Source organism: Alexandromys fortis, unplaced genomic scaffold (assembly GCF_014885135.2).
Source record: "Alexandromys fortis isolate MF-2015 unplaced genomic scaffold, M_Fortis_MF-2015_v1.1 scaffold_20, whole genome shotgun sequence".
Classification (NCBI taxonomy): Eukaryota; Metazoa; Chordata; class Mammalia; order Rodentia; family Cricetidae; genus Alexandromys; species Alexandromys fortis.
Genome location: NW_026067903.1, coordinates 15,138,850 through 15,166,832, shown reverse-complemented (window position 1 = coordinate 15,166,832; position 27,983 = coordinate 15,138,850). Strand labels below are relative to the sequence as shown.

At 38.5% G+C, this 27,983-nt stretch overlaps 1 protein-coding gene across 1 annotated transcript in view; it reads right to left on the bottom strand.

Annotated features, from left to right (window-relative positions):
- The window catches only part of Col19a1 (collagen type XIX alpha 1 chain), a 306,409-nt gene that overhangs the window by 214,819 nt on the left and 63,607 nt on the right, over positions 1-27,983 (bottom strand). The window contains exons 8-11 of the mRNA XM_050134778.1: positions 27,273-27,398; positions 25,836-25,895; positions 13,256-13,300; positions 9,661-9,705 (exon numbers count right to left, since the gene is read on the bottom strand). Of these exons, the coding sequence (XP_049990735.1) occupies positions 9,661-9,705; positions 13,256-13,300; positions 25,836-25,895; positions 27,273-27,398 (276 nt within the window). The remainder of the gene's footprint in view (positions 1-9,660; positions 9,706-13,255; positions 13,301-25,835; positions 25,896-27,272; positions 27,399-27,983) is intronic.

Below are 27,983 nucleotides of genomic sequence, written 5' to 3'. Positions count from 1 at the left end.
CTGCAAGGCTTTATGTACTGTATTGGGGGTTGGACCTTAACCTAGTGGAAAACCAGGAGAATGCTTTTATAATAGTAGCCATGTGCATATTTCTTAAAGATCCACCTGGCCAGTTTTGGAGAGTGGAAGAGAGAACAGGATTTGGTTCATGAGTGGTTAGGATGTGGTGGTGTTTAAGCAGATGAAGACAAACAAAATCAGTTGTATGTAGTTTAGAAGTAAAATTAACATTGGTCAAAAAAAAAATCCCAGGTACTGTTAAATAATAATGTGTTAGTCATGTTATATAGACAGAGCTGTCATGTTGCAATTTAGTGGAATTCCTTAAGAGTGAGGTATTACTGGCTTCAGATGGACAGTCCTTAGGACATATAAGACATCTGTAATTCCCTGTAAGTGCATCCATTCTTTTCTTTTGGCTCACATCTTGCTCAAGACCATGTCCTTGCAAGGATGGTACTTTTTTTGACGCATACACATTTTCCTCTGCAGTCATCCACCGCCCCTCCAGCATTATTGCTGTTGACTTTCACATCAAGTCTTGAGAGGATCCCATGCCATGCCTTTACTCTGTCACTTATAGAGCTACTTAGACGTCAATAAAACATCACCACACCAAAATTACTTAGCCAAAGTTACCAAGAACACATAGAAAAGAAAGGTTTCCCATCAGGTAATCATTAAATAAAATAATATATAGTCACACATTTAAACAGTCTATGATTATTGGAAATAATACTTGAAAAAATTAACATTTGTGAAAATGATTCTATTTGTATATATGCATCTCTTTAGTATGCCATTTTCTGTATTTATTTATGAATAAAAGCGGGTTAAGTATACTTTATTTTAGTATTTATTCAACAGCTCTGTAAGGATGGGGAAATAACATACAATCTGTACTGACTAATGTTAAGCCTCTGCCTTGGCACTGCCATTCCTGAGTCCCAGTTGCCTGCCACCATGGATAATTGAAAGTTGGCATGGTTAATCCCATACCAATTTTCAATGGCCACACATAAATTGCTCTGATTTTTGAAATTATAGTTATTCTACTCCATCTGTTCTCTTCATTTTTCAAGTCAGTTGTCAAATGATACATGTGAGTCCCAACTCAAAGCTTGAGAAGTTTCTCACGTGTTATCAGGATAAATGAAATAACTCTATAGCAGGCTAATGTTCAGGAAAAACTCACAAGGTGAACCACAGGAAAATTCACAGGAAGTAAGGTGACAGGTTGACATTCGCTTTGTAAGGATGATGGTAAATTACCTCATTGTAATAACAGGGTTTAGCAATCTTGCCTTAGTTCTGAATATTAAATATTAAGCATAATTGCCGAGAAAGTTTTAATAGTAAAATTCTGAAAATATATTTCAATTCTGACCTGCTTTTTCCATTTATTCTAGCAGTTTTATTGTAACTAAAATTAAAAAGCATGCGATATTAAATAGAAGTAGAACATAATTCATTGATATAGCTAATGAGTACTTCTTTTCTAGAACCACTACAATGAGTTTTAGTTTTCTATAATGGTTTTACATATAAGGCGGTGCTGTCAATCAAGTTTGGAAAAATATATTTTTACAGTTTCTAAATCCTGCTAAGAACAACTAATATATTTAAGGTTATGAGAGAATGAAAACAACAAAATTGTTAAATCAGTCAGCTTCTATTCTAAACTGTTGATCTAAAGGTAAGGTAGTTTTTATAATTTGTATTACTTTTGTTAGGAAATCTAGCATTTTGTGTTCTTCCATATATCCGTACTTTCTGCAACCAAGAGGTGAGTGAGGTCGGAATCACACCTCTTGAACCTGGGCTGGTTTTAGAACCCGCTTTCTAATAGAACACTGTGGAGATGTGGCTTGCTGTTTAAGAAACAGGAACATCAAAAGGCCTTACAAGTTTTGGCATTTTTGCATATTGTCTTTGGATCCTTGCCTTGAGAAAAGTCTGTGATGACTCTTGGAAAGAGAGCAGTCCTCTAGAATAGAGACATACTATGTCTTAAAATCTAACGTAGATTAGCTACCCTCAGTGAGTATCCTAGCTCAGAGGTGATACTTAAGCAAACCCAGCAGGATCAGTGTGACTACAGAATCCCTGAGCTAAGCTACAGAAAAACAGGCTAAACACAACAATGCTGGTTTGGGGTTATTCGTACTGTACAAGTAGCTAAGAATTCTGAATACTTTATTTACTTGTTTAGAGGGAAAGTTAAGAATTAACTTTATACATCTTAAAAAGTAAGCATAGTAATTATGTCAAAATACCAATATTTTGTGTATTTTTCATAGTATGGCTACTGATGAATTAGTTTTAATAGAACATCTTTTATTCATTAGGCATTTTTTAAAAAATTTCTACAGCTTGGCTGTTAAAAAGGAACTGGGTGTTTTATAAAGGAAATCCCATGGTAAAGAACCCACAAAGGTTCACACAGCTGACACATCAAGATGGACTACAATGTAAGCATATAGCGATCTATGATTCATTTATCCCAATCACAGAACACCATGAGCACTGCAAGGAGCTGTCAATCTAGTCTCTCTTTGGAGTGCTACTGGACAGGCCAGAAGCTATGTTCCTGTTCTTCTACATAAAATGTGATTAATTTTGGTCCATTAACGAGTCATTTTTACCATGGGCATACGTGGACAAACTGTGACGCGGCTATAAAATATCTCAGCTAGTGTAGACTTCTCCAGCTGGTAAAGGGACTTCTCGACTGACCTAAAATTCTTCACTAGACTATCCAGAAGAAAAGTTTATGACCACTGAATAAGTTCCTTCTTTGGCCATTTTCTCATGCAATTTTATGTGGTGAGATCATGGCTCCCCTTTCAGGGTTTCAAGTTCTTTGTGTCTTTAACACGACAACATTTAAGTGAACAACTGAGTAGAGCAACCACATTGTTCTGTGTGCTAGATCTTGGAATATTTGGAGTCATAATCATGGTTTATTGGGGCAAATAATTACCACTGATTGTCTACTTGGGTATAACCATGATAGATATTGCTAGAAGGCCGTGTTTCAGTTATGTATTCATGGGTGACATTTACTTGTGGTACTGGTACAAAATATTGTCTCATTTTTTAAGTTTGGTTATAAATTAAATCTACATCATAATCTATCAAAAATAAATGAACAAGACTCTACCATGTACATTGCCCACCCCACTTTTTTGTCATTATTGTTTCAAGACAGGATTTCTCTGTGTCTTGGCTGTATTGGAACTCACTTTATACACCAGAGTGGCTTTGAACTCAGGGAGATTCACCTGCCTCTGCTTCACCTGCCTCTGCCTCCCAAGTACTAGGATTAAAGGCCTGTTCCCCCTCCCTCAGTGCCCATCACCACATATTAGCTTAGCATTTGTATATCATTTTTACATGTGGAACACACTATATGTTGATGCTACTATATTCTAATTCTACAAATACAAAGAAACAGAATAGCAAGAATGGGCTCAATACTGCTTTTTCACTTGACTAACACCCAACATGAACACCAAAATCAAAATCATGGGTGGAGACATTTTCTAATAAGCATTGACCATCTCTCCTATTGAACCAGCAAAAACAACCACCAGAGAGCAACCCTACTGCATGTACCTAACACAAGTAAACTCATTTTTAAAAAAATTTACAGGAGGACCACACACAGACATATACATGCGTTACATCTTAAGCTAGCATCTGAAAACTGAATTATGTCACCTAAAATTGCCTGATGTGGATTTATGATTAAAGAATAGAAATGTTTGCTTACATGGCTTAATTATAAATGACACCATACAGTTTTCTAGCCATAAAGTAAATATATACATATACACATGCACATAGATATGCATACAGTTAAATAATTCTAGGTTAGAAAACACAATTTTATAATTTGACTTATTGGAATTTTTATGTTTTATAGTATTAAATAGGATGTATTTTAAAGAACCAAGTAGAAATAGGGCTCAGTGGAATATTTTTCCAGCCTACACTCTCAAGTAATAGATACGTACAACATTTATAAAACCAGAGGAATAGATAGCTAAACATAATTTTGTGACTTGCATCATATGGAATTTCAGCATGTAAAAAGGACTCTGGTCACAGCCTGACAATAAATGTCACATTCTTAGCCATTTACAAGGTCTAGTTTTTCCAGCGGAGATTTTAAGAGAGTGGAAACCATATGCACTTGTTAGTTTTTGTCATTAGTTTAACCTAGAGTAGGAGAAAACATCAATAAACAACATAGTGGAAACGGGTCATTTTCATAAGCCTAAACAAGAGTCACCACATCATGGACATTCAAGGCTAGAGGTGCATCAAGTGCTCAATGCTGTCAGCACCTCCCCGGCTCAGTTTACACAGAAAGAACTCACTCTCTCATTTTATTTTAAATTAAGAGATTTGAAAATCTTGTTCATTTTAGTTTCCCAAATAAGAATGCTGAAAGTAGCTGAAACACTGTATATTTCCTTACTAAGTATGTCTACGGTCACTATAAGTCAATAATCATTCAGAACCAACTGCATTTTAGGTAATAAACCAGGAAAGATATGGCTGGCAACTGTCATTCTTTATCTGCAGTGGTACTTCACAGCAGGTTTAGCAGGGCCAACTTTTCAATTTCTCCTTATTTACTTTATGTGTATGAATGTTTTGCTTACATATATGCATGTACAACATGTGTGTGCTTGGTGCCTGCAGATGCCAGAGAACATTAGCTGCACTACAACTGAAGATACAGTTATGAGTGGCATGGTAAATTTAAAAAATAAGCTGTCTTCTTAAAGAATCCTATCTGATAAATTACTATTTTTGAGAGGACAAAGCACCCTTATGGTAAATTTCACTTTAAATATGACTTGGCTCAATAATGTGCATGGCTCTGATCTGTGAGTGGGAGTGCAAGTTGGTACAGGTCCTGTGGATATCTGTATAGAGATTTCTCAGAAAATTAGGAAAGATCCTTCCTCAAGACCCAGCAATATCACTTTTGGGTATATAGCAAAAGGATGCTCAATCGTACCACAAGATCAGGTGCTTAACTATATTGACAGCAGCATTGTTTGTCATAGCCAGAACCTGGAAGTAATCTAAATGCCCCTCAACTGAAGAATGGACAAGGAAAATGTGGTACATTTACACAATGGAGTACTACACAGAAGAAAAAAAATAACATCTTAAAATATACTGGCAACTGGATGGATCTAGAAAACATCATATTGAGTGAGGTAACCCATACCCAGAAAGACAAATATCATATGTACTTGCTCATAGGTTGTTTTTGAACATAAAACAAAGAAAACCAGCCTACAAATCACAATCCCAGAGAACTTAGACAACAATGAGGACCCTAAGAGAGAAATACATAGATCTACTCTGCATGGGAAGTAGTAAAAGACAAGATCTCCTGTATGAATTGGGAGCATGGGGGCCATTGGAGAGGGTTGAAGGAAAGGGGAGAGGCAAGGAGGGGAGCAGAGAAAAATGTATAGCTCAATAAAATCAATAAAAAATAAACCAAAATGCAAGTTATTATTACTTGGCATGTGATACCTCCCTGGGTTATTGTTCAGAATGTCTCTAGAGACTCAGAAAATAATTTAGGCTCTTTCCCCTGCTCTTAGTTGTCCAGCACTGTGTGGTAAGACCCTCTTGCTGAAGACACCACACACCTTCACTGGGGAACATAGAGAAGTGAGTCCTCAACTTACTGAGAAATGTCATCTATGCTGACCAGCTTTCATACTGCATAAAGGTGCTCTGTAGGCTCCAGACAGAGAAAAGATGTCAGTGGTCTTACCCAGCACTGGGCCTTGCATGTTACAGTGTGGATATATTAGGCAAGATAGTAACACTGGTGTAATAGTGACACACAGAGGTCACCAATATCTGTCCAGGTGGATCTGATGCCTGTTCCACGGGGAAGAATTAGTGATGGTACTGTAAACACAGTTGGAAGCCAATGACTGGAGAAGGGAGCCACTATTGTTTTGCTAAATGATTATATTGTCAAAATGCCTTTTAAATATTTCTGTTTATACCCATAGAACTAGGCTACTTCCCACCTTGGTCCAAGAAGCTTCTTTTGCAATGGGTAGTAGTTAATGCAGAGGTTCATAAACATGAGTGCTCAGCCGGAAATGAGAAGACATCTATATACCCCCCCCAACAAAGTCCAAAGAACATCATGGGAGGGGCGTTGGAAAGATGGAAGAGCTGGAGGATGGGGAAGAGGGAAGAATGCTGTCAAGTGCCATCTCTGAATGGCAGCTCTTCCTACCACTATACCAACAATGCTGCAAGTATCATCTTCTGGATATGACATTGTTCTTGCTCTCATGAATAACAGCAACAGTGGTTGCCTGTCCAGGATCAGCACAAGATCAAAACTATCAGAACTCCAGCATGAATGAGGAAAATGCTCATGAGGCCCCACTCATAACTGAGGAGCTATCGGCAATTGGTGGTTACTGGAAGAGAATTCTTATTTTTCTGGGGCGTGGGGATATGGTTACTAGTATGTTCCCTATGCTCTGGTAGATGGTTCCACACCATCTACCATCTTGTGTGTACAAGAAGCACTAATTAGCCTCAGTTAATTAGTTATAAGAAGGAAAGAAGGAAGAAAGGGAAGGAGGAAGGAAGGATAAAGGAGGGAGGTAAGGAGGGAGGGAGGGAAGGAAGAATAAAGGAGGGAGAGAGGAAGAAAGGAAGAAGGGAGGAAGGGAGAAAGGAAGGAGAGAAAAAGGAAGGAAGCAGGGAAGGAGGGAGGGAGGAAGGAATGGAAGGAAGAAAGGAAAGGAAGGAGAGGGGAGAGAGGGAGGGAGGAAAGAAGGAGAGGGAATGAAGTTCAAAGGGAACAGTTTTATGAGGGTTCTAGGTGGATATATTGTATTCATGAAATTCTCAATGAGTAGACACAATAGTGTTTAATATGTGTCTATATTGAGAACACAGTGTTTCTCTTGTCATCATTTCCCAGGGTATACATATCACTTGCATTGTATTGGGTATTATAAAATAATTTAGAGTCAATTAAAATACTCATGAGTATGTACATAAGCCACACAGCAAGTACATACATGAGTATGTACTTGAATATCTGTGGATTTTTGACATGTTCAGAGGAGTCTTCAAACCAATCCCCTATGGATATCAAGGTACAAACAGACAAGTACTTCATAAATCAAAAGTTTTTGGACTAAAAGCAGGGCATCTGTAAACTGGACTTTTGTGGAACCTCTTGGGCATTCCTAGTGAGTCAATGAGGCTGAAGTTTTATTGTCTCTCTATGTGTAAATAGCAGACTTCTGAACCTGGTTTCCATTGCCTACAGAAACAACACCTGGAAATCAACACAGAGCATGCTATCCATCAGAGTCAAGATTATCTTTTACCATAACCATGTGTCCTTGATAGACAGGAAATTCCTCAAAATCTCCTGAATTATTAGTCCACAATCATTGTGTTGTATTTCAAATTTTAATTGTGTCACTCAGAAGATTCAAATTTTAAACATGGGAATGGAGAGAATAGGATAGTTTAAGAAGAAAAATGTTTGTAAAGTAATTATATGTTAATTCTTCCACAAGGAATTGATATTGAAGTGTAGTTGGCTGATTTTGTTCAGAAAACAATGCATTTCAAGCAACCCAAGAATGCTGGACTCTTGTCACACCAAATTGAGACCTGTCACAGACTTTTCTTTCTTTTTCTCATAACCAAAGTCAACCACATGACCTTATTTATTTATCCTATGGAAAATGATTTATGGATCAGATATAAAGCTTTGTACAGTTTGCAATACTGAAAAGAATCATTTAATGTACAGTAAATAGTAATCAAAGCAGACCTTCTAAGCTTAAAGGTGATTACATGAATATTAAATCTGGCTATAAACCATCAGGATTACGATTCTCATTACAGTCACTGTCTTTTCTCTTTGATGCTTATTTCTTTTTACCATATTTAGGGTATTCTCCATAACTGTTTCCACCTTACGGTTGAAATTGGTTGCTTGAATGCAACACTCAATAAACACGAGGAAGCAGAAGTAAAATCTTAGGTGCAAAATATATGGAATGTGTGTTCTTTTTAAATGTTTGATTAACATATATTAATTATACACAGTAATGAATTTTATTGCGGCATTGTGATGCATGTACATAATGTATTTTGTTCATGTTCCATCTGTGAGAATGTGTTTAGTACCACAAAATATCAGCTATGTTCAGAGAACAACAAAATAACCAAGTTTTAATGTATTGGTGACTAAATTATAGAAAAGATATTATGCCTTACTTAGTTTCATTCATTCCTACAGATAAAATTCTACTAATGAACCAAAATATACATCTAAATAAGAATTAGAGGCATGGCTTGATAATAACTATTATTCTAAAGCAAAAGTATTCAAGAATTTCTAAAAAAAATCCATTCAAAGTGGTTATAATTTTAATGGGTTTTTCCTCAATTGCACGGCTATTATATGGCTATCTACTCCTTTTTTCTCTCTCTCTCCCACTTCTGTGAGGGGAAGTAATTATTATGTAGCTTACAACATGTGTAATTTGTACTGTAATTATAGAAGATAATCATTGTCTCTAAAAATACTTATAGGAGAGGCAAATAACTGATCGCTGCCCGAAAGCTAGACGCAAGCAACGCTGGCTGATTTGAGAGCACCCTTTCCACCTGCAGAGCCTGTTTGTACAGGAAAGATTGTTGTTCTGTTTTTCAAGGACTACAAGATGACTTGGTAATCATTTCTTAGAATAAAACACTGCTTGAAGGTATAAAATGCAGAGTTTAATTTTGTGAGCGGGTGATGGGCTGACACTTGGGTTACAGGGATGATATCTGTCCTTGGTTCCTCAGGGACTCCACTCTACCAGTATCTAACCTCCTTTGATCCCCAGGATTCCCAGGTCTATGGGTTACATCCACCTGACTGTCTCTGCTTTGCTTGCTTCACTAGGAGGAGTTCGGGGCTGAGTGGGGTATGCCTTTCCAAGGTTCTCACTGGGGACTAACTGCCTTGGGAAAACCACTTCCAGTCTGCAAGCCTTCCCCACACTTTTCTCTGCCTTTGCATATGTAACCTTGTGGCATCAATCAAAGAGTCTTCTGCAATGCAACCCAAGGCATTCAAAAGTCTTGTTAGTCAGTTTCTCATACATCACCCACACCTTTTAATCACCCCTATATTAAACATTTTGGATTAACTCTGATTTTAGTGTGTGCTATCTTTTCTGTAGCATTTAGCTCTTTTGTTATTATTTTTTTCCTTCACTTCCCCTTAGGAAATATTCCACTGATAAACAAACCAGTGTCCATGCTAACAAAACTTTTAGCCAGAGACGTAGTCATAGTAGATAAATGACACCATAATATAAAAATACAATGTCCAATAAATATTTGTGTCTTTTATATATAAATGAAATAAATGTAACTAAAGATGCCTGATCAAGTAAATTTAGAACAATTTCTGTCAATCACCAATATATAAAGTTACTCTAATTGATGCAAATGTTTTTAGTTCCACTATAAAATTATTATACATACTGTATGGAACATATGAAAGAAGCTAAATGTCACATTAAACTATTTTGGGAGCATAATTCTTCTTTACAAACACTAAAGGATTACCTTTTCACCAGTTTCTCCTTTGGTGCCTTCAAGTCCTTGTTCTCCCTGCATAAGAAGAGCATCATTTAAAGTAATAAGAACAGTTCTTATGGTTCATGGAATTTTCATAATAATAACAATATTTCTAAGAATAAAATATCAGTGATTTAAACAGTTTCCTGCGATATGAAGTCCTAAGCAAACACTAAGCAATGCAAAGTCTGAATAGTACAAAATACTCAAGGACCAGCTTTTTTGCATATTTCCTTACCTTCCCAAAAGATTACATCCCATAAATTCAAGGCCCCTGCACATTTAAGGTCAAGGAATGGTACTGTCTAGATTTGCTTTGAGAACGAAGCAGCACAGACTGAGTTTGCAATTCGTGTTGTCACTAACATCTCATTAAATCCAGACGACACAAGCTTCTTTGAAACCTACCTTCCACATGAGAATCTAAGGAGAGGTTCATGAGAGGGTTTAGAGTTGAGTCCTCTACCCCCAGCCTCAGCACTTCCCTGCACCTGGAGCCACAGGCTACTCTTTGTTCTGCTCATGTGGTTTACAGTCACAAAAAGAACTGTTTTCTAAGTCTAGATGGAGGAAGGACAGAGATGAGAGCAAGGAAGGATAGATCTTGATTGAGGGAGCCATTATGGGGCTAGCAAGGAACCTGGAACTAGAGAAATTCCCAGGAATCCACAAGGATGATCCCAGCTAGGATCCTAAGCAAGATAGGAGAGGGGGCCCAAACTGGCCTTTCTCTGTAGTCAGACTGATGAATATCTTAAATGTCACCATAGAACCTCCATCCAGCAACTGATGTAAACAGAGGCAGAGACCTGCATTAAAGCACTGGACTGAGCTCCCAAAGTCCAGTTGAAGAGTGGGAGGAATGAGAATTTGAGCAAAGGAGTCAAGACCATAATGGGTTCACCCATTGAAACAGTTTACCTGAGCTAAAGGGAGCTCGTCAACTCTAGTCAGGCTGGGAAGAAGCAAGTATAGGACCAAACTTGTCCCTCTGAATGTGGTTGACAGTTGCATGGCTGGGGAAGACTGGGGCAGGGCAGTGGCACCAGGATTTATCCCTACTGCATGTACTGTCTTTTGGGGAACCTATTCTCTTTGGATGATACCTTGCTCAGCCTATATATAGTAGGGAGGACCTTGGACCTTCCCCAAAGCAATGTGCCTTACCCTCTCTGAGGAGTAGATGGCGAGGGGTGGGGTGATATGAGGGGAGAATGGGAGGAGGGAAGGAAGTGGGAATTTGGATTGTATGTATCATGAAAAAAATAAAGTTTATTTTCTTTAAAAACTAAAAACTAAAAATATATAAATTAAAAAGCGAATTAAAAAAGAAATAGCAAAGTAAAAGAAAAAGAAAAAAAGAAATTCTGAGTCTTTCAGCATATATCTAATCAATAATTGATCAATTTCTCCATTACTTCATGCTTGAGCACCTGGCAGACATGCATGGTGTTGGATGTGTGTTTTGTATATGGGGTGATTCCTATTCCTGATTATATCTTGCAACTGCATGAATAATAAAGACAATTCTGTATAACCTGGTCTAAAAAATAAAGACAAAAAAAAAAACCCTGTTTCCTATGCCATCCTCTAAATCTACAAAGTGTAAGTGTTTTTTTTCCTCAGCTGAACCCTTTCCAATTTCATAAGTTTATTTTTTGACTTAATTTGTCATGAATAAATTGATGATGCTCCCACCAAACATTTAGTAAACGCTCACTGAGACCCTCCTACACATCAGGGACCTATGGTGTTTGAGATGGGTTTTATCTGCCGTCCACTCATTCACTGGGTGTCATGGTGTAAGGCATCTAGCCTGTCTTTTTATAAGAGACCGATATTTGTGTTTGCTTGTTTTATTTTTCTATTTAAGTTTTTAAAGATAAAATGTTATGCAGGTCAGATTGTCCTTGAGTTCACTATGTGGCTCATAATGACCTTGACCTCCTGATGCTCTTGTCTCTATCACAGAAGTGCAGGGATAACAAATAAACACATGCCATCATACTAGCAACAGATGAAAAGTTCTGATATCAGCTTTTTTGTACTTCCTCCACAAAGTGGTATACGACATAATTAAAATCCACATGTATTATATAGATTAGAAGGTGAGCTCTTGTTATCTATATATAGATAATTTATGAGTGTATTACTACATGCATAGTCAAATAAATGTATATAAAGAATGTAGAAACTTGATTAGATAATTATTTTTTGCTTCTTTTGTTCTCAAAATGTTATTAGCAAACAATATATTAATTCGTAGGGATTTTTATCACTAATGCATAGGCCTGCCTTACTTTTAGTAGTGTTTCCCCTAAAATATAGACTTGAATTCTGTCTGGTAATTCAAGCTGACACCGAAGCTGCTGAAGCCCGTAGCGCACTGGCCACAATGTCAGCATGATGCAGCCACCACAAACAGCTGCTGGAAAGTCCAAAACCACTTCCCAGCAGATAAATCTGCACAGCCTTGGCTTACAGCTCGGCTCGCAGAGGCGGCACATGCTGTACCAGTGGGGTTTGTCTAGAACTACTGGGAAGTGTACGGTTTCATGGCTCCCACACCAGTCTTATCATCTCTACAGGGATAGGTAAAGAAACAGTTTTTTTTTTTTTAAAGCTCTAATTCTAAATGAAAATGTGACTTATCAAATGGCATTTCCGGCTATGGAAAAGCAAAGCATAGATGCAAAGCGACTTCAGACATTTTGTTATGAAAACCTGTAACCTTCTGCCACCATGTCAAAATGACTGCTTTGGCTTTGGGGCGGAGGCATCTAAAATTGCATCAGTAATGCTCTCCCCTGTGGTGAGATTGTCTGGGCTGTATCACAACAGCTGGACCCACCGGAAGTGACTTCTTTTTGCTCCAGGAATCTAGTGTATAGTAGTTTCTGTGCACCCAATGATGCTCGGCCCATATTGTTGCTCTCAGAGCAAGAAAGCTGTCCTTGGATAGGGAGTAAAGGATCCAAAGGATCCTTTTGGTTCATTTTGGTGAAGAGAAAGATGTGAGGCACAGAAAGACTCAACCTGGGTGGTGAAAAATTTCTCCTTCATCATGAGCATGAATGTAGATTCTATTATTATTATTATTATTATTATTATTATTATTATTATTATTATTTGTAGGGGATTGAGTCTATAGCCTCATATAAGCTAAGCAAGCACTCCACACTGAACTATCTCTTCAGCCCTCTTTTTTCTTTTCCTTTTGAGACATGATCTCACTAAGTTGTCCATGCTAGCCTTGTACTGTTAGATATTTCATGACATCATAAACATTTTTGCTTAACTCAATCGGACAAGCACAACACATGAATGTCAGAAAGGATAAGCAGAACACGCTGTTCCCTTGTTCACTCTGACTGATAACAGTCAACATGTTTCTGATGCAGCTTTAACACCTCCATGGCCCTTAGAAGGCATCTCTACTGATTCCGCAGGATGGCATGCTGCTAACACCCTGGAGCAAATGCTTCCTTGAGACATCTCTGAGAAGGAAATGCTTCTATGAGTCCTCCTTGGAAAGATGTATTTATTAGCTTAGTTTGTAGGAAACATTTATAAAACCCCTTACCTTTTGACCAAGTAAGCCTGGAAGACCATGAATGCCATTTTCACCCTAAAACAGAGTAACCAAAATAAATCTTATTAGCCACAAATAATATTGGGAAAGACCCTCCCCCCCACACACACACCTTTTGTATTTGTTGATTGTTTTTTTGAGACAGAGTTTCCTGGCTGCCCTGGAACTTGCTTTGTAGACCAAGCAAGACTGGCCCCAAACTCATAGAGAACTGCCAGCCTCTGCCACCCAGGTGTTAGGGAAGCTGCAGTATTATGAGGTAAGGTAAGTTTTTTCTGGATATCTGTCACATGCAGAGTCTTTCAACTTTTGTCAGGTCACAACTCCAGAACAATCACCAGGTTTTAAGATAAAGGGACGGAGGCCCTGAGAGATGCTAAGTACTCGTCACATAGTCCCAGTGTCATCCAACTTATAGCATCGCCTGAGATGTCCAGCACGTACTCAATGTGTATTCTATATGCTATGAAGTAATCTCTCCCCCACTTCCTTTCTTTTGCTTTGTTTTAAAATATCTGGGCAAATTAATAAATGCTTTTTTATGGGATAGGCATCATTCCCTGAGCAAACTTATCAGCGAGTTACTATTCTCGTAATCATCTTATATGAATGGACACACAATAACTGGTCTTAAAACTCTTCTCCGTGAGCTGTGGCCAATGTCTTGCTTCCTACATGGTCTTTGTCAACCAATTTAATAGTAGTTTCTAACTTACCTAACATGAGCTATCACATATGCACATATGCATAGTCTTACCACGTTAGAGACATGCTTATTCCCTTATCCAGATCTGTTGACTGCTGTGAGGTCAATTCTACATGAAACAGTTCCCTTCCCCCATGTGCATAAACATTTTCAGCAGATGCCTATCAAGTTCTGTTACTGGAATTCTTGGTCATTGCATTGACACTTCTGCTCTGGGGAGAGCACACCAGCTAGGAGATGCTCTCTGAGGGTTTCAAGCATTCTCAGTAAACCCTTGTCTGTTTATTTCAGTCTAGGAATTCCCCATGGCTCCCAAATGTGCAGACTCAGGCAGCTCCAAGCAAGCTAGCAATGCTATGACCTGCTTTACTTCTGTGAAATAGTTATTAAATTCACTTAGCAACAGTTTATAAGCATTCCTGAAAACATGGGAATTATTTCTCATAATAATAAATACCTGAAGGAGATTTAAGTATATTATGAAAAACATCGTGTCTTCAAATTTTTTAATGACAATGTGATGCTCTGCCTAAATATTTGGTTCTTAATTTTATTACTAATACTTGTTTTGGAAAGTTTTACTGTTTCTTTTTTTTTAAAAAAAAAAACCAGAGGTGTACTGTCATATACATGCACATTATTTTAAGAGCTAAGGTTTTTATTTGTTTGGATTAAATTATCAAAGTATTCTATAGTGTAGCTGCTGTCATCATAGTGAGGACACGATTTGGTTGTGATATGTAATTACATGAGGACGCACCCAAAACAGCATTCATTATCAGCGTGCTAAGTATTTCTACCACTTAGAAGTTATTACAGCTCTTGACCCGAGGCACCAGGCAGCACTCATAGAAAGCTGCAGTAACATCTGATTAGGAGATAACGAAATTACATCAAGTATCTGATGCCAATGGGCATTCTGTGGGAATAGAGCATCTACTACTCGTCACTGAAGTATGCCCACTTGTCCCTAAGAAGCATATTATTTTCCTCAGTTGATCTGATATAATATTTTATATCATATTGCAAGTTACTCAGGATAACAAGATACAGCATATAATCCATTAAAGCACAAGAATACGGTATTTACCCCGCCAACAGCCCGTTTCAGAGAAAAGGGAGTCGTGATGGTTCTTCCTCTCTTCTTTGCTAGCTGCCAACATTTACACCTCATGTGCTCTGAGCGCTGGCCTGGGTGTGTTGTGAGTTGATGCTTTGTGAATATTGGAAATATGGTGTTCCCCTATGACAAGTGTTAACTGGTCTCTTCTCTTTCCCCACAGAGAGACTTAAAATCACCTCTAATTGTCTATAGACCATAAGAGGAGTGTGAGCATCCTGGTTCCCATCATTATCTCAAAAAAGGGAGGAAAATATAGAATCACCATAAAAACTTACAAGGACATAGCTCATGCTAATGACAAGTATTGGTTCTGTAAAACTTCAAAATATTTAGGCTAGTAGCAGCAATCCTCTTAGTGCTTATTCTAGAACACAGGAGCAAAGCCCACAGAGGTGCAGGCAGTCGGGATAAACCCAGATTTGCATATAAAACCAGTATTTGCCTGACACTACTGGACGAGCATGTATCAGTTTTGTGTGTGTGTGTGCACACGCGTGTGTGTGCATGTGTGAACATTTGTGTTTATGTTTCTGAATTCCTGCTGCCTTTTTCTCTAACCATCCTAAAGAAGGCATAGAGGCTTCTCTTTTATTTCCCAGTCAAGATTTTAGTTTATTATTGGAAAAAGTTAAAACCAATAGTTTTAAAGAAATCATACCTTCCAAAACTCATTTCTTGGGATATGCTTTCTATTCCTGCCTTTTAATTCCTGGAACACACATGGTGGGAGGAGCGAATTGACTCCCAAAAGTTGGTCTGTGACCTCCCTGTGTGCACTACTCACACATGAACACACACTCTTAACAAATTAAATCAGACATAAACTGTATTTATACATCAAGCACCATTATAAGCTTCTAACTAACTTTTTCTGTCTGATTTACACTGTGGAGCACAAATAAAAAAAGACAATGCATCATGCATTTTTATTGAATTCAAGCTTCCTGAACCAAAATTATCTTCCAAATCTTATACATGACACCCATTTGGGTCACTATTAAAGCTTTCCATTCAGTAAACAATTAATGATAGTTTAGAATCTTAAAATTTTGACCCTGCTCTCTGGGTATACACTGGCCAGTCAATACACCTTTTAAAATGTGGCTTTCAAAACTCAGCATATTATATCAGAAATGGTCCCACACAGAACAGAAAGCAAGACCATTACCACCCCCCCCACACACAAATACACCATGCTGTTTTGGATGCTAAATTGCTCTTCTATTAATGTATTTTGCTTCTAAAATTGTGTTTGCATATACTGAGTTTGTAAGCAAGTATAAACACTACTAAAAATTTCCTTTCAAAGGAAAAATTTCTATTTCCAATCCTTTTTAAGTTATACACATGTAAGTTATATTAAGCTTAAAAACACTAAACATCTTAGAAATTATCTGGGGAGGTAGTAAAAGTTTCCTTCCACACCTAGACTTTTGTAGGATCGTATAAAAATCTGAGATTCCATGAAATTGATATGATCTTCTTAAAATGGATCTGTCCTAAACAAAGATTTGGGCTAATTATATTGTCAAATATAGGTTAAATACAGCCTCAATAAATTTTAAACTGCAAAACCAAGGTAGGGAAATCGAGACCTTTAATCTGAATTATCTACTGAAAGATCTGATGTGTGGTAACGGACACCTGCATTGCACACTCCTCCAAGTGAAAGATGATTTAAGATACAGAGCTCGGTGCCATCAGCCAGCTCCTAATTGCGGATGGTGAGATACCAGTCACGGCAAACCATTTCCTGTCCAGAGTATTCCTCGTGATGAGTAATTTATAGTGTGAGTCCGTATCAGTTACCTCTGCTAGGGCTCAGCTGTGCCTCGGCCATCAGTTAACTTAGCGTTGGCCTTGCAGTAAACGATCATGGAACCTTGGAGAATGAAATATTCCTTGAGATAATATAAGAAACCAAGGGGATTTTCAACCTGAGACAGGGTGGACAGAAAGACAGATAACAAAGCCTGGCTATGCTTTAGAGAGCAGGGAGGGCAGGAGACCAGGAAACGGGAAGCAAATTCTGGAGCTGTACACATGGTACCTATTACATTTCATTCTAGGAGGCAGCACTTCTAAGCATTGCTAGGTAGAGGGACTCCTTCCCCCAACTTCCCTGAAGTTTGCTTTTGCAGAAAGCCTTGGGAGTTCTTAGTAATTCACCTTTCCCTTTCACCACTCAACGTAGTTGTCTAACGGTTGTCTTTTATTTTCCTTCTGGACTTTGGGGCTAAGTTTCTTTGAGTGAACACTTATGAAGGTTCTCTCAGCATGGGTGTCCTCTATCAGCATGTATGTCCAAGTGTAGGCATCACAGATTAAAAAGACAATGATTCCTTCTATTCCAGGAGCTCCCAGGGATATACACACACAATTATTGGTGATGTAAGCAAAATACCATGTGAGGGGAATGGAGGAGCTTCCAATTTTGCTTACTGGACTAAAAACTTTCGTAAAAGAGCTGCATGATCTTGGAATGTAGTAATCAGTGATGATGATGGCAAAGGATCAAACTATCAATTGTCCGAATCCATCTTCAATCTTTCAAATTTTCTGACAGCTTTATTTAAGATTGTATAGTGGTACATGTGGCCCTGACTGAACTGGCTAAAAGATGCTTCTAATGGAACCACTTCAAGAAAGCTGTCTTCTAAAGTCACAAAGATGACTTAAACCATTGCAGATATTTCTTTAAATCCACTGCTCAGTATATCAGCAATCTACATGAGGAATAAGATAACTAGCTAGTTAGCTAAGCGATGTAATATTTATGTACTAGATACCAACTGCTTGTTAAACCAAAAAGGGACATTAGCAGACTGGGTTTCGGAAATCTGGCTAACTGTTTGGTAAATAAAAGTCAAGTGCTTGGGTGCCAGCTACACTGCATGTGTTGAGCTCCTCCTCCATCTGTTGTGGTCTCTGCCAACTGCTCTACTTGGGATGTGAGTGGAAGGCATTAGAAGGGAATGAGAAGCCATTAAGAAAGAAAGTCAGCTGCACAGGGAGCAGGTTTCTTCTGCCTATTTCTCTGCTAGCTCTGTCCTCACAATTCTGCTCATTGCAGTGATGGATTGTATCAACATACACCTCCTGACAAGACAACAACGAGACAGTCCACATCAAAGCCAGAGTTTTTCACCAAAAATGTTTTAGCCTTGGAACTTTAGCCAGTGAAACTAGAAAATATCTCAGTGAAATGATAATTCTTGTGGTCATTTTCTACAAATATTGGTTATTATAAAAATTCCAATACTATGTCTTGGTTTGATTAAATTTTCATTATTAAATATATTTTTTAAATACACAGGTAGATAAGATGACTTTTTTGCAAAATACAAGTTGATTACATAACTAATCAATAACACTAAAAGTTATTAGTTTCAACAGAAAGGTGAAACATATTCATATTGAGATTGTTTTTCTTACAAACAGCATATTTTTGATGGGTAATACTTGATATAAATGTAAAACTGGTATTTTTGTTCACATAAAGTACACATTTATTTCTTCAGCCTTGACAAGATATCCTATTGTTCCACATGAGCTAAACAAAGATGACCGATAGACATGCCAAACTGGACAGGGGAAACTCATGAGTCTCCACCCCTACACAAAGAACTGAAAGCAACTAAGGAATGCTGAGAGCAAGAGAAATGATCTTCCCCAGGTTATCCAAGACCAGATGCCCAGTGTGAAAACATGAACGCAAGTGATATCACACAGGCCGAGAAAGTTACATTTAGGAATATATCAGAACACATACACAGATATTCATGGAACAACAATTTAAAAGGAGGCCATGAATTTACAGATAGCAAGGAGCGGCATATGAGAGCATTTGGAGGGAGGAATGGGAAGGGAGAAATGTAATTACACTATAATCTTTAAAAGTTCCTTTTTTCTCATTGGATAAAGTTGTGTGTTCTTATTTAGAGGTTTCAGTTTCTATCATAAATCGCTATGTGCAAATACATATTAATTTTTTTCTTAACTTAGGGAGAAACTGTGGAAATAAGCTTAATTCTGATTGTCTACGGAAAAATTAAGTGAAACTAGAAATGCAGAGAGGAAGCCAAATGGCTTAAACAAAAATTATTTTCACTAAACGCCTCTAAGTTTTTTAGTCTCCGAGGCATTAACTCCACATCTGGACCAGGCTAGAGCAGAGCTCATCAGGATTCACAGCAGCTACAGGACCCGTCTGCACGTACATAAACCGAAGCAGCATCTGCCTTTATTTCCTGGAGCTGCAGTATTCTCTCAAATGCCTTTTTAGGGAAAGTCGAGATTCAAACATCACCATCCTTTCGTTTCCCAGCAGAAAAGAGACGCAGAGACAATTAGCCGTGGATCAGCCTTGTTTGTGCTCATGCCAGTGCAATGGCTGGGGACCCAGAGGTTATGGAGAAAAGAGCTGCCATTGAACGTCCGGTATAATGAGGGTCGTTTAGCAGCTTATTATGACAGGCAAGTTAGCAACTGGCCCACTGTGTTATTAGATGTAATTCTTCAGTGTCTTAAAGAATATGGCTTTTTTACCATTACAGGCTATTTTAATGAAGTCATGGAAGTAAGTTTAATTAATGTCTTTGATAGTGAGTACTCTGTATGTATGTGTTCACGTGTCTGTGTGTTCATGCATGTGCATCAAAAGCATATTTGGTAAAAGGTATAAAAGGTAGATTTTTCTATGTTTGATGTTCAGGTCAACCCAGAGAGTAGTCATGAGTGGGCTACTGTCTACGGAGTGCAGACTACAGATCTCTAGAGTCGCCTTTGGACACGTTGGAAATATTTCAATTCTAGTTTTGAATTTGGAAAAATGAGCAAAATCAAACCGTCGTAGTTTCATAATTCTTATTTGTGTGGGTAAAACTGTAAAATCCTCACATTGGGTGAGCTAACTGGTTTTCAGTAATTCTCAGGAGACGGATACAATCTTCTGCAGGTGGTGGAGCTAGAGGATCTAATATTAAAGACATTCAGAGACTTAAAGATGGGGACACAGCACTCTCTGGAACAGAATTTAGAGAGCCAACGCTACAATCCACTCCCTAAGCTGCAAGGCAAATGGATTTGCGCTTTAATTCAAACTGAGCGCGAAAGGAAATCTGGGTCTTTGGCCACAACCAGATGATGCCACAGCAGGAAGGCTCGTGTGGGCGGAGTGTCACCTTCTAACTCCACTTCTTGCAAGTTATGAAGCTTAAGGAAGGTCTGATTCTCTTTATATATTAGATCCTAAATCAAAAAAAAAAAAAAAACTAACAACAGCTCTGAACTAAAAAGTCTTTAAGTATTGAATGAGTTAATTTAAAGGAGGTTCTTGGCAGTGTTTAGCACATAATATTTATTGCATAAGTGGCTATTTTTATCGACGTGATACAAGTTGGTAATTCTATGTGTAATTATTTTGAAGGAGTTCACTGGTTTGGAAGCATCACATTTTTTTTTTGTCAAAGAAGCCAAAGACACAGATGATAATTTGAGTTTTATTTTAACACTACTGCTAAATAAATTTTGAATAAGATACATTTCCTTAAGTGAGTTCTAATTTGGTCTCATTTTAAGCCAGGATTTGGAGCAAGAACATCAGCAGGCTGTATGTTTGAAATATATCTTCTAGATATCAAACATTTATGCTAGTCACTAAGCTGCCTCTTCCATGAACTTCTAATTTCAACACTATGATGAACCAAAAGGGGTCCAAATGTGATCTCCATTTGATAACAGAGAGAGATTGCTGTACTGGAACCCACTCCAGGAAGTGTAACTCTGCTTGCCTAATGTCAAGTATACACTGATGACTGGGATCTACGCTCTACGTACTCTAGAAGGAACAAAGGAATTTAATAACTCTTTCCTCCTGCTTGGCATGGCGATACACATCTTTTAGCCCCACACTCAGGAGAGAGAGAGAGAGAGAGAGAGAGAGAGAGAGAGAGAGAGAGAGAGAGAGAGAGAGAGAGAGAAGCTTGAGGATTTGAGTTTGAGGCCAGCTTGGTCTACTTAGTGAGTTCCAAGACAGTCAGGACTGCAAGGTGAGACTGTTTCAAAGATAGATAGATAGATAGATAGATAGATAGATAGATAGATAGATAGATAGATGGATGGATGGATGGATGGATGGATGGATGGATAGATAAAAAGTTATTCCTCCTTAGGTGAAGGTTAATCATTTAGAAAACAAATATTACTTTAGCATCATTTAGGTTCTATTTTAGTTATATTTTTACTACCGCATAAGTAAAATAGACATTATTGGAAAATAATCTTATTTTTAAAAACTATCGATATCTCCCTCAAACAATGGACAATGTACTGGCACATAGAGAAGTAGGAAGTAAAGCAAATTTTTGTATACAACACGCAGACAGTGAAAGCAAGTATGGCTCCCCAACTGGAGTTGCAGGACGCTCAGCCACTGTTCACCACACCAAACTTTCCCACCTCAGACAAGAAGGACAAAATGTGTCTGTATGTGCATATGTGTGGGTATGTGCAAGGGTATGTGCATGTGTGTGGGTATGTGGGGGGGGTTGTGTGTGTGTGTGTATGTGAGTATGTGTGGTGGGCAGGGGGTTGTGCATTGTGATTCTATGCATTCCTGTATTTATTTCTTCTGGAAACTCATCTTGCCTATCTACATAAGCTTACCAAAAGTAGACTGTAATTACTATAGAATGGAACATTCCCCTATGAACCAACAACAGCTAGTTTACCAAACATAAGCAGAATTTCAGGTGAGCGGCATACGTGATGCAGACAGTTACTGTGTTGTGATATTTGACAGGAAGGCTCTATGTATACGGTGAGGTACGCCTACTCAGTGTCTGCACTGGCTGATAAGGGTAATTTGTTAAAAAAATATAATTAAATGCTATAATTCTTCATTCTTAAAGTCCAAATGAATCCATTCTCCAAAAATACATTTCACAAAACAGTGCTACGCAGTGTATTAATTTGCTTCAGTCTCCACAGGGGAAAGAAAGGCCACCTTGGTTGAGTGCCACTTTGTTCAGGATCTTCACTAAGAATAATTACTGCCGTCACTTCACCAGACGTCTAAGTACAGGTCTATCTTACAATAGAATTTGCATGTGAATAATTTAATTTATTACAATATCATATTGGGGGAAATATACATTGAAACTAGTGTGCAAATTTTGCATAATAATGTTCAGAATATGCCTAATTCCATAATCATAAATCAGTTTCTGGTTTAAATGTAAAAAAAATATTTCCATTTAAAAATAATGCACCAGACATGTATGCACCATGGCGTGTTGCCTACATACTTACTCCAAGGTGCTTCAACATGTCATATTTTTATTTTGTTTTTGACAGTACTTTCTTTTTGTGTGTGTGTTTAAAATTACTTTTTATTATTTTTTTGGTAATTCTATACATGTATACAACATATGTAAAGCATATAGACCCACCATTTTCACCCTCCAACTCCTCTAAGACTCCACATTCCCCCGCCCCAACCTATCTCCATCATTGCCATCTCCTGCTATCCCTCCTCTTCCTTTCAAACCGTGGAGTCCAGTCAATGCTACCAATATACGCATGGTTGTGGGGCAATCCATTAGAGCATGGGCAACCTGGCCAGGACCACATTCCTAAAGAAAACTGACTCTCCTCCTAAAGAAAACTGACTCTCCTCAGAGGTGATCAACAGTTCATAGTTCCTCAGCTAGGAGTGGGGTGGCATGAGTTCCTCCCCATTCATGTTGTAAACTGAGCAGTCTGATCTTATGAGGGTACTGTCCTGAGTGAGGTAAGCCAGACCCAAAAAGAGGAACATGGGATGTATTCACTCATAATTGGTTTCTAGCCATAAATAAAGGACATTGAGCCTATAATTCGTGATCCTAGAGAAGCTAAATAAGAAGAACATATAGGCATCCTCCTGGATATTAACCTTCATCAGGCGATGAAAGGAGACAGAGACAGAGTCCCACATTGGAGCACCGGACTGAAACCCCAAGGTCCAAATCAGGAGCAGAAGGAGAGAGAGCACGAGCAAGGCAAGGACTTCTAAATTTAAGGGGGAAAAAATCAAATAATACTGAAAGGCAGTAACTAAATGAAGCTCAGTGATGCTATTTGGCTGACATGAAAGATACCGTAAGTTCAATTAATGAAAATGGGGAAACATAGCTGTGAAGATTTGTGGTTCTATTCATTTAATCACATACTATATGTGAACCAATCATTTTCTTCAGAAATTTATAAAAAACAAGACTGAAGAGATGACTCGGCCAATAAAGGTTACGCTCACAGGCCAAAAATCAAAAATCAGATACAGTATTTTTATTACAAAGCAATAGGAGCATTCTATCTGAAATATTTAACTAGACTTTGGTTTAAGTTTTTGAAATTTAAAAGACTGACATTTCTTCATTAGAGTCAAATCTTTGTAAAAATATATCAACTATACCATCGAATAAAATATCAGTGGCTATTATTTTCATTTTGCACGGGCTCATTAGAATTACATAAAATAAATGTCAAACCTTGGATTATAGAAGTGAGGAAACACCCTGCTGGCGGTAGTTCTTTTCCACAAGTGTTAAATGCCTTTCACAACTGAACGAAACTAAAGTTAGAAGCAGAGCTGGCACCACCATGGACGCAGACCCTGGGACGAGTACGTGGTTAAAGACTGAGTTAAAGGGGTATTTATTTTGGGGGGTAAAACTTACAAAACACCAACCGTCAGGAAGGGAGCCTAATCGCTGGAGCAGGAGCCGGAACCAAGAGGCTTGCCGCTCAAAATAGACCACGCCCCCGTGGGCTGGTATTTCAGCGGCTATTGGCTGCAGGAGAGGAAGGCGCTTCCGCAGCACTGAGTGTTTCTCTAAATACTAGGGCAATGCTCGCCACTAAGTAGGGTCTCTAAGCTGCACGGAACTGGCTGCAGAGAAAGCAAACTAAGCTGATACTGTATTTAGCTCCACTGGAAGCAGAATGAACCTGGACCCTGCGCGACTCTCGGAAGCAATTCAAGTAGCCTGGATGCAAAAGAAAACTGCTCGAGGTACCTGGGAAAGGAATTAACGGACAGTTTTGCTTCCCCCCGCCCCCAACATTAGTTGTTCGAATTCTCAGAACACTTGCCTTTCAGTTAAGAAAATGAAACGTCAAGAGCCCGAGAGGCGTGGCCAATTCACACCGTTCAGCAGGGAAGAGTTGGACTGATCCCTGCATCTTTCTCCACGGAGTTCACTTTATTACCTCTGCAGGCCGTTTACCTATGCATGGTCCCCCCACTTGTAAGACGATGGTACAAATAGTAGGCTGACACTCTGCACAAGTTGATAAGGATAAAATAGTACAGAGTAGAGAATACCCCAATGTCAGAACACACATAATACTGAGGTACTTTTCAGAAAAGGGAGTCGCTTTCAAAATGGAGGCCAGTCAAGAGAAGGAAAACGGACTCGGCAGACCTGGACTCAGTTCTCAGCCTCAACCTATGCTGTTTGGGCAATAATTAAGCCTCACTAACCCTCAGTTTTTCCATCAGTAAAATGGCAATATTAATTCCCAACATGAAAGTTTCTATGAGAGTCAAACACAAAAGCACCAAAAGCATTGGCCTCAGTGTTTGCACACGGTGAACAGGGAATATGTATATTTACTGTCTGGAATGATTTGCATACTTAATGAGATTTAAGTCGTCTTTACATAATGTGTTAACTATTTTGAACTTTCATATAATGATACCAAAAGCCAAGGAGCCCAAGATTTATAACTGAAATAATTAGGCCCGTTTCACTTCAGAAATCTCCTCTCCAGCACCCACTTCGATTCCAGACCACCCCATAAAAAGTATGATGGACAGACATTCCTCTGGGACACGATCCACATACTCTGTGTAAGTCTTGAGGCCCTGTCAGGCATTAATCTCCTTCAAAAAAAAAAGTCCAACTAGATTGTGTAAATAATCATGAATTTCCAAGTGAGGAATTGAAGTCTCTTTTCCCTTTGAGAGGAAAGCACAGTCACCTGACCATAGTATAAATTAATTTATATGATTAGCTAAAAGACACATTCAAAAATACCAGAAAACATTACAGTGAAGTTGAGCTTGTCCAAGGGAAGACAAACCTTGACTCATGGGTTCTCACCTATGAGTGATTGCATACTAACAGGTCAAGAGCTTGCAGCATTCGCCCTGTTCAGGTCTTTCTAGTCTCTATGGGTAGTTTTCCTAAGACTCTTAAAATTATCATATAGCATCCTAACATGGATATTCTCCATCTTCTTCCCCTGAGTGACATCCCAGGAAGCAAGTTATCCTATTCTTAATTTCCCCTAAAATCTTCAGTAATAAGCTTCTCACAGCTACCTAGTGAAGGTTCGCCATTGGATCCTGCTCAGTGGGGACCTGTCAGTGTACCAAGGGGGTATGTTTCTCAGATGTCTGGAGGAGAGAGCAATGAGGAAGGGTAATGGGCAGCTGGGACACATGCCTGCTTTACAGTGTTGTTTAGAACGTAGAGGTACAAAGACTCGTGGTTCTAAGCTCCTCCAAATTTCCTACCATGATCTCAGAAGCCGACTCAAATGCTGACAGGACTCTGGTTTACAGAGATCTTCATCTCCGTTGAGTTTGTGAAAGCCTTTGTGAAATGTGTTTATGGGAAATATGAGGTGGAAAATCTTAAGTTACTTCTGAACAAATCCCTTCATCCCAAGAGAATTAGCTGTGTACACATTACCGGTTCTCCTTTGTCCCCTTTAGGTCCAAGGGAACCCAGAGTAGGTGAGCCTGCTTCCTCCTGAGGGGAATAAAAGATGAATGCCTGTGTCAAAATCATTCTGTTTCATTGTGCTAAAGCCAAATCTTCCTGTCTGTTTGTCTATGTATCTGTCTGTCTGTCTGTCTATCTATCTGTCTATCTTTTATCTATCATCTATCTATTGATCATCTATCTATTATCTCTCTATTATCATCTATATATTGTCTACCTACCTGTCAACCACCTATCACTTATTGTATTTACCTTCCATTATTTATTTCTCCAATGGCCTTTTTTTAGAACACACCTAATCAGGTCTATGAACACAAAAAGGATGCTTATGATGGTCCATGGGCCCAGCATCATGGATTAAAGAGCCATATAGGTTTAGATGAAGCTAATAAATTGAATATGCCCAACAGAGACAATGAATTAATAGAAGAAAGGCAGGTAGTTGGATATGTGCAGATGCTGCACAAATATAATCATCAGACAGAAAAGGAGAACATACTATATAGAGTGTTTTTCTATGTCTTTGTTGAAGATCAGGCACTTTTCCTCCAGCACCAAATTCCCAAACTACAGCCCATTCCTAGCACATGCTATGTACTCAGGACTCCTGGTGTTTTTACATACTTCATACTTCCTTGCCATACAGTGTTTTCCTCTTCATTTTTTTCTGTTAATTGTAACTTTCACACATTGAAAGGGAATTAAAAAACCTCCACAGCCAAACATGAGGAAACCCCGTGGAAGAGGGGGAGAAAGGATTGTTGAGCCAGAAGCATCAAGGACATCACAGAAACCCCACAGAATCAACTAACTTGACCTCATAGGAACTCATAGAGACTGATCCAACAACCAGGGAGCCCACATGGGTCTGACCTAGGCCCTCTGCATATATGTGACAGTTGTGTAGCCTCATCTACTTGTGGGACTCCTGACATTGGGAGCAGGGTCTGTCTCTGACTCTTTTGCTGGCTTTTGAGATCCTTTCCACATACTTGGTTGCCTTGTCCAACCTTAATATGAGGGGAGGTGCCTAGTGTTACTGCAACTTGATATGCCTTGTTTGGTTTATATCCACAAGGGTCCTGCCCTTTTCTGAATAGAAGTGGATGGGGGAAACAGAGGGGACATGGGGCTGGGACTGGAAGGAGAAAAGGGAGAAACACTGTGGTCAGGATGTAAAAAAAAATGATGATAATAATAATATTTCAAAAAAGGAAAGCAAAATCCAATAAATGAATCTTAGATTTCTTTTTCTGATGCTCTTTGGTGGCTGTATTGTTTTTGATATTTGATTTCACCAGCACTGAAGAAAAGGTACCTTCTGAAGACCACAGGCCTCAGTCAAGGAGTCCAGACCACTGAGAGGAGTGACCTTTTGTTGCGTACATATGAAGGCTAGCATACCTTGATTGGAATGCACTGGCATGGGTCTTTAAGTTCCTGCTTTCCCGGTAGATATAAAGACATTTCACCGGTGTGAGTGGTCACCCATGATGGAGTGGTACTTCCAACGTTGTCTTGCTCAGGACACTAAAATCCCCAAAGAGAATGAAGAGAATGATGTCAGTTCTAGATGCTCGTCCTATAGAACCAGAGATAGTTACAGCTGTCCTTCCTTCTTATTAACCAAGCATTGTCATCCATGTTTGAAAAATTATCACACTTTTACATTATCACAAACTCTCCAGTGTATTTCCCTACACTGACAACATACGAAGAATATATGAAAATTGATTAGTTAAGTATAGAAATATTGTGCATTTAAAATATTATATACAAGACTTTACACAAGCAAAATGTGAAAACTATCTGGCAAACAAAAGTTTAAAATCACATACATTTAGTTGATAAAATATAATTACCACAAGAAGGTGGCCATAACTGTACATAAAGCTGGAAGTTACTTCTTTTCACATGCTAAGGTCATAATTAGTTAATAATAATGTCCTTTTCCACTGTCCTTTAAAGTTTTAAAATAGAAGATACCAAATCTTGTGAGTTGAAAGCATGCTGAACAACATAAAGTAAAGTTTGGTTATAAAGAGAGAAAATCTTCCTCCCATCTCAATTTAGTTAAGGAGGCAAAAGAGAGAGCAATTAAGAGTCGAGACTGCT